Consider the following 6,000-nt stretch of genomic DNA (forward strand, 5'->3'; position numbering starts at 1 on the left):
GACTAATCCCTTCACATGCCATATTTCCCAAATCATAGCTTTGTTTTTGTTTTATATATACTTTTTAGAATTCTTTTTAAATATTACACATATATTTTTTACACTTCATGCTAAAATATTCTGCGTAGCATTTTACGTTCTTTCGTATAAATATATGTCACGTACCAACTTTAAAAAAAAAACATGTATTTTTTATCTCTATTACATGTGAACATTTATTATTTTTGTCAAAAGAAAAAAACAGTTCTATGCCAAACAAAAAAAAGAATTTTATAAATATTATTGTTTTAGATAATCATTTTTAATTAATTGATTGTATGTGGGTTTAACGGATAGGAAGTGAGTTCCCTTAAAATAATCGAATGTTGCATGTGTCATGTGGTGTCATTTCAATGTCGGGAGATATATGATATCATAGTATGCTCAATCAATAAGCCTCAAAAGTCAAAAGTATAGCAATCTTACAAAAAGCATGTTAATTTAAAAAACAGTTTTATTTCCGTTTCACGTGATACTTTTTTTTAACATAATTTATAGATAAATTTGATATTTGATAAAATTGGTTTTTAATGGGTTTATTATTAATGAAGGTAGGGTTATTAAAACTTCTTGTTAGCTAAAATTTGTTATATTATATGCATGAACTGAATTAGGGTTTAGTAGGAGATATACGAAAGAAAATGTATCAATTTTTTAAGTTATATTTTGTTAATTAATTCGGGATGCTCACGTTAGATTTGAACTTGATATACTACTAGTCAAAAAATAGTTTGCTCATCTTCAATTTCTTTCAATTATATTACAAGAACGAAATTAGTAATGGTTTCTTTTTGCAGTTTCCAATATAATAAAATATCCTTACATCTATCCTATGAAAATGGAAGTATGAGCAACATGAAATTTCGCTATCAGGTTAGTTAAATCATCATATTCCGTCAACTAAAAGAGAATTATTGTAACTTCTCGAGTGCACTTTCTTAAAAAAGTGCCTCGAGTCTCCACCACTCCACAAACCTCCTCTTACACTCCACTCCAAAATACATTCATTAAACAAATATATATAGGGACCTTCACATGCCAATGTCAATGCCAATACACTAGTGCTACACGCCCACTTTCCCAACTTCTTAATCAATCAATCAATCATTTAATTAATTACAACACATCATTCAACCTTAATTTCTTTCTTGATTCCATGAATACGACGACCACTGTTGTTTTCCACACTTGTTAAAAAAAAACATTCATGTCTTGTTCCGACCACTCACCGCCGTCAACTAGGACCCTCAGTGAGTTGTCGGACGATGAACCTATCCGGCTGAGCTTAGATCTGGTGGCGGCTGCTAGACAAAACATTGTGTTCTTGAGAGATGTTGCAGAATCACATTGGCTCCACCATACACATGTTCTTGTTGAAGCTCTTCGTAGGTAGGTACATAACAATAATAAAGACATACATGACACATATACATGACATACTCACAAAAACTTAATATCTGTGAGTTTATTTATTCATTTTTTTTAAATGGATTAATTTGTAGGTATGATGAGTTATGGATGCCGATGATATCTGATCTTACGCCGGAGTCCGGCAAGCCACCAATGATTCTTCCTCCACTTGATGTTGAATGGGTTTGGTTTTGTCACACTTTAAATCCGGTATATATTTGTTGATCGACTTTAACGAATGCTCAGATATCAAAATCAATCCGGTATCATCCCATACTAGTATAGCCTGGGCTGACGGTCCGGATAGAGGTCAGACTACAAGTACCAAGCACACTGGCATCCATGAAATAATTTGTAAGTACTTAATACTTGTAGTCCGGCCTTTTATCCAGACCGTCTGTAGCCTGACCAAAAGGTTGGGACAAGGTCAGACTACAAGCATTAAGTACACTACACTGACATCTATCAAATAACTACTTGTAGTTCAACCTTTTGTAGAAGGTCGTGACAGATGGTTGGACTACAAGTACAATACACAGGGAACTCGGTACTTCTAGTACGGCCTTCTCTCCCGACATTTTGTAGTCTGACCAGAAGTTGTACCCGTATGGAGGTGATTTAACATTAATCCATCATAACACAATTTTAATTAATTTTTATTACTATGTTTTAGGTAGTTTACAAGCAATACTGTGATTCAAGATTCTCGAAACTCATTGGAAAACCGGCCATTTTTAACCAAGAAAATAAAGATTATGCTTTAGAAAGATGTAAAGAAAGGTGGATTTCAAAATACCCATCAGAATCTTTTGAAAATGAAGCTGATTCCGATGATCTTCGCATGAGCATTCATCAAACCGATTATCTTTTAGGAGAAATATCAAAGCGAAGATGTCTCCTCACCAAATTCTCAAAACCTTATATGCTAGAACTCGTGTACTTAATAGCCGCCAAAAACAGATACAAGGGATTTCTGTTTATGCTGCAAAAATTCGCCGGTAGCAACACATATTTTGTTCCCACATTGGATATTCTACTAATGTGGATCACTCATAAGGTAATTACAAACATTAAAAATACCAAATTTACTAATTTAACATCTAATTTTATAGACGTGATTCAACAATTGTTGTTTGATGAATCAGAGCTACCCAATAGCATATGCAATCGATTTAAATGAAATGGAGGACAACATGTTAAAGATAACCGAATCAGAATGTGTAAAGGAGGAAGATTTAGAGGTGATGAAGAAGCTTTGGGAAAGAGTGTTTGATCAGCCATATGAGAAAGCTGGTTGCCCGGTAAATGATAATGTGAAGCCATCGATTCGTTGGGAAGTTACGGATAATGATGTTAATGTCAAGTATCGGCCATTGCTGCCTCGGTTTTTGCTTGAGGTCAGTTCGAATAATGATAAAGCTAACCAAATAATTAATGATTATGATAAAACGCCAATAACTATCATAATACTGAATAATGTAGGCAAACAAACTTACAGAATAATATTTAATCAAATAATAATAACTATAACAGATAATAAACTCTTTACATAACAGGTTAACATGGTGGTGAAGCAAACCCCAATGTCAAAGACAATGCAAACAGACGTTTTAAAGGAGTTTTTACTATTCCAATTTCTGAGATGCCACCGAGAATTCAAACTAAACAACCCCATATCCACCATTCCATCTGACTCATGGCAAAATGTGGTGGATCTTTACTGTGAATTCGGGACAAAAGGGATGGTGGTGGAGCTAAGACGAAAAGGGGGAGTTTGCATCAAAGGAAGTAAACTAATCGAATCCAAAACGTTTACATGGAACGAGCTGCTTAGAGCACCATCGATCACATTAGACGGGGTCATTAGTCAAAGATTCAGGGTATTCGTCTCGATCACACCACCAGCACAAGCACCATACTTGCTGAAATCCGTGCCAGACAGAGTAACTGATGACTCAGGAGCCATGGTGTCCGAGGTGATCCTGAAAATGAACCAATATCGACCTCAAGAAGGCCGGTGGTTGTCTCGTACAGTTCTTGATCACGCTGGAAGAGAATGTTTCGTTATTCGAATGAGGTAACATTTTTGCTAGTTTCACATTTAACAGATTTGAGCTCGACATTCAAAATAATAACATAATTTAATCGTTTATTGATCGCAGAATCGCGGGAGGGGTTTGGAGAAGAGGTAGTAACAAACCTACTGTCGTAAATTGGGAAGATCGGTGTGTAGAAATACGTGCAGGCTCGTGGTCTTACGTTGCTGGCTCTATAGGCAAAGCTCCAGGTATGTTCTGTTAGATGTAACCGTTGGAATGCAAGGATTATATGTTAGTTAGGTTAGCTTGAGCTAATAAATGAAGTTCGGGGCTCTTTTATCAAGCAAACTTATTTTTAGGCTCGAGCCTGTTTAAGTTGGGCTCGGTTCGAACTTTTAGCTAGCCGAGAGTAGCTCATGAGCGGACTTGACTCATTTACTCCCTAACTATCCCGTTGCGTATATAATTAATTATTAATAAATAATATTCTGTACAGAAAAAGTAGTAGCAACAGCAACACCAAGCAAACCCTCAGGAGAATGGCGCGCTTTGTGGATCTTTTCAACCGGACACGAACTGTTAATCTCAACTGACATGACATTCGATCTCAAAACCAATAATAGTTCCACTGATTTAGAGATCAAGTTGCTAAACGGGCGACATTTGCACTACCAAAACGAACAAAACAAAGAGCAGGGACAAGACGGGTTTGTTACAATTGTTCGGGTCTCAGATGATCACCCGAGCGGGAGAGCTACTGGGCTCATTAACTGGAAACTGTCTGCTATGGAATTCTTGCCAGAGGAAGATGCAGCATTTGTGTTGCTGCTCGGGACGACAATATTAAGGAGTGTTACCGAAATGAGGAAGGAGGATGTGGGGAGTTTGTTGATTCGGAGGAGGTTGAAGGAAGTGAATCATGGCGATCGCGACTGGGGGTCGGTTATGGTAGTTGAGGAGTCCTTGAGATCGGTCTATGTGAAGCCGTGGTATTGGAATGCTGAGGCTGTGATGGCACGACAAGGTGTGGAGTATGTTGAACAAGAGTTATTCGGTTGAGGAGTGTGGTGATGACTTGTATAAGCAAGCTTTGTTTGGGAATTAGATGGTTTTTTGGTATATTTATTTAGAAATAATAATATTATTTATCTTGTGAAACTTTTACTTCATACTCACAAATATAAAAAAGACTGGCTTTTGATGTGGAGTTTTGGTATATAGATTGAAATCTCATATGGCCCATATGTTCGGTTATGGAATTTAGAATGAATAATTTTCACATGTTATTGATGACCATGGGCCCTTGACTAACCGGGCAGTCCAATGGTTTTACATTCGTAATCATAATGTCAAAACGAATTTAGGAGGCCCATTGGAAGTAATAATATGTTGAAACTTGAAAATAATCTGTCAGTGATGTTAATTGATAACCAATCAAAATCAAATTACACATGCGTATCTTTTCAACAAGTATCACTGATTGATTTTCGCCAGACAACCACCTTGTTACAAATAGAACTTTGATATTTAAAGTCAAGTCCATTCTTAAAATGCTATTATTTTATGCTATATATAACGTATCTAATGGCACTTTTTATTCTAGCTGAACGAGTAAACATGTGGAGTTATTGAAACTGAGGTTAAATGTTAGTAAGCCGATCCAAGATGGCTAATCTCCCAATTGATGTGCCCTTTGAGCGGGTTAGACTTCAAAGAAATAATAGTGAGAACGAGACATTGCTTTATCAATTTTTTTCTTATTTTAATACTCAATGATAAAGCCCTTAAATGTACAAAAATGTAAAATATTAAAGGTGCATATGCAACTAATTAGGAGAACATGGTTCTAATGCATATCCCACTAACATAATAAACTAACCACTAACATGACTTAAAAACAAACAAATAAAACATATTGATAATAATAAACGTGGTCTAGTTCATTGTTAACTTAGACACGTATCATTAACACACATTCATTTTACAAACGAAACATGTTAGTTTGTGTATACTTTTGTTCCAAGCCTGTAATTTCTCAAACTTAAATATCAAAATCAAAATTTTGATATATCATATGGACCATTTCTGCACTTTACTATAAAATGTTTGGTGATAGTTTAAATATTCGGCTGTTACCTTCTTTATTGCTAATGGTTAGATAATTATAATTAATTATAGTGCTAGTTGTATAATATGTATTAATGACGCCGTTCAAAATATCAATAGTTTAACACCGCTTGCATATTATTATGATGTTGAATTTATTACGGTATTCCTTTCAAATGAAATACTTACTAATTTAGGCATTCTTATTCTTATTCAACATTAGATGAGGATGACGAATATATGCATGCGAGAATTAGAAACAAGTACTTTTCCGTAGGAACTGTCAAAAGTAATTTATACAATTTTCTAGTTCAATGGCATGAGGTGATTGTTAAAGCTTGGAAATTGGAATCTTTTTGGCCTATGGTTAGGAACCTGACTCAAATGAGGTTTCCTCAGTAGTGAG

General features: G+C 35.3%; 1 protein-coding gene across 1 annotated transcript; it reads left to right on the forward strand.

The window, feature by feature from the left end:
- Positions 1-1,245: 1,245 nt before the first annotated feature.
- Positions 1,246-4,597, forward strand: LOC143558018 (glycine-rich domain-containing protein 1-like). Its single transcript, XM_077046952.1, has 7 exons — positions 1,246-1,428; positions 1,542-1,659; positions 2,123-2,506; positions 2,595-2,846; positions 3,006-3,526; positions 3,612-3,736; positions 3,985-4,597. The coding sequence occupies exons 1-7, from the start codon at positions 1,247-1,249 to the stop codon at positions 4,545-4,547; spliced, it is 2,145 nt and encodes a 714-aa protein (XP_076903067.1). The 5' UTR covers position 1,246; the 3' UTR covers positions 4,548-4,597.
- Positions 4,598-6,000: the final 1,403 nt, after the last annotated feature.

Source organism: Bidens hawaiensis, unplaced genomic scaffold (genome assembly GCF_021521415.1).
Source record: "Bidens hawaiensis isolate Kalapana, Puna unplaced genomic scaffold, B.hawaiensis_p1.1 tig00019314_1, whole genome shotgun sequence".
NCBI lineage: Eukaryota > Viridiplantae > Streptophyta > Magnoliopsida > Asterales > Asteraceae > Bidens > Bidens hawaiensis.

Bases quoted from the DNA above. Each gene is read 5' to 3' on its own strand.
- LOC143558018 (XM_077046952.1), top strand. From the start codon at position 1,247: ATGTCTTGTTCCGACCACTCACCGCCGTCAACTAGGACCCTCAGTGAG. The intron at 1,429-1,541 runs GTAGGTACATAA...ATTAATTTGTAG, and splicing joins CTTGTTGAAGCTCTTCGTAG to GTATGATGAGTTATGGATGC. The intron at 2,507-2,594 runs GTAATTACAAAC...TTGATGAATCAG, and splicing joins TAATGTGGATCACTCATAAG to AGCTACCCAATAGCATATGC.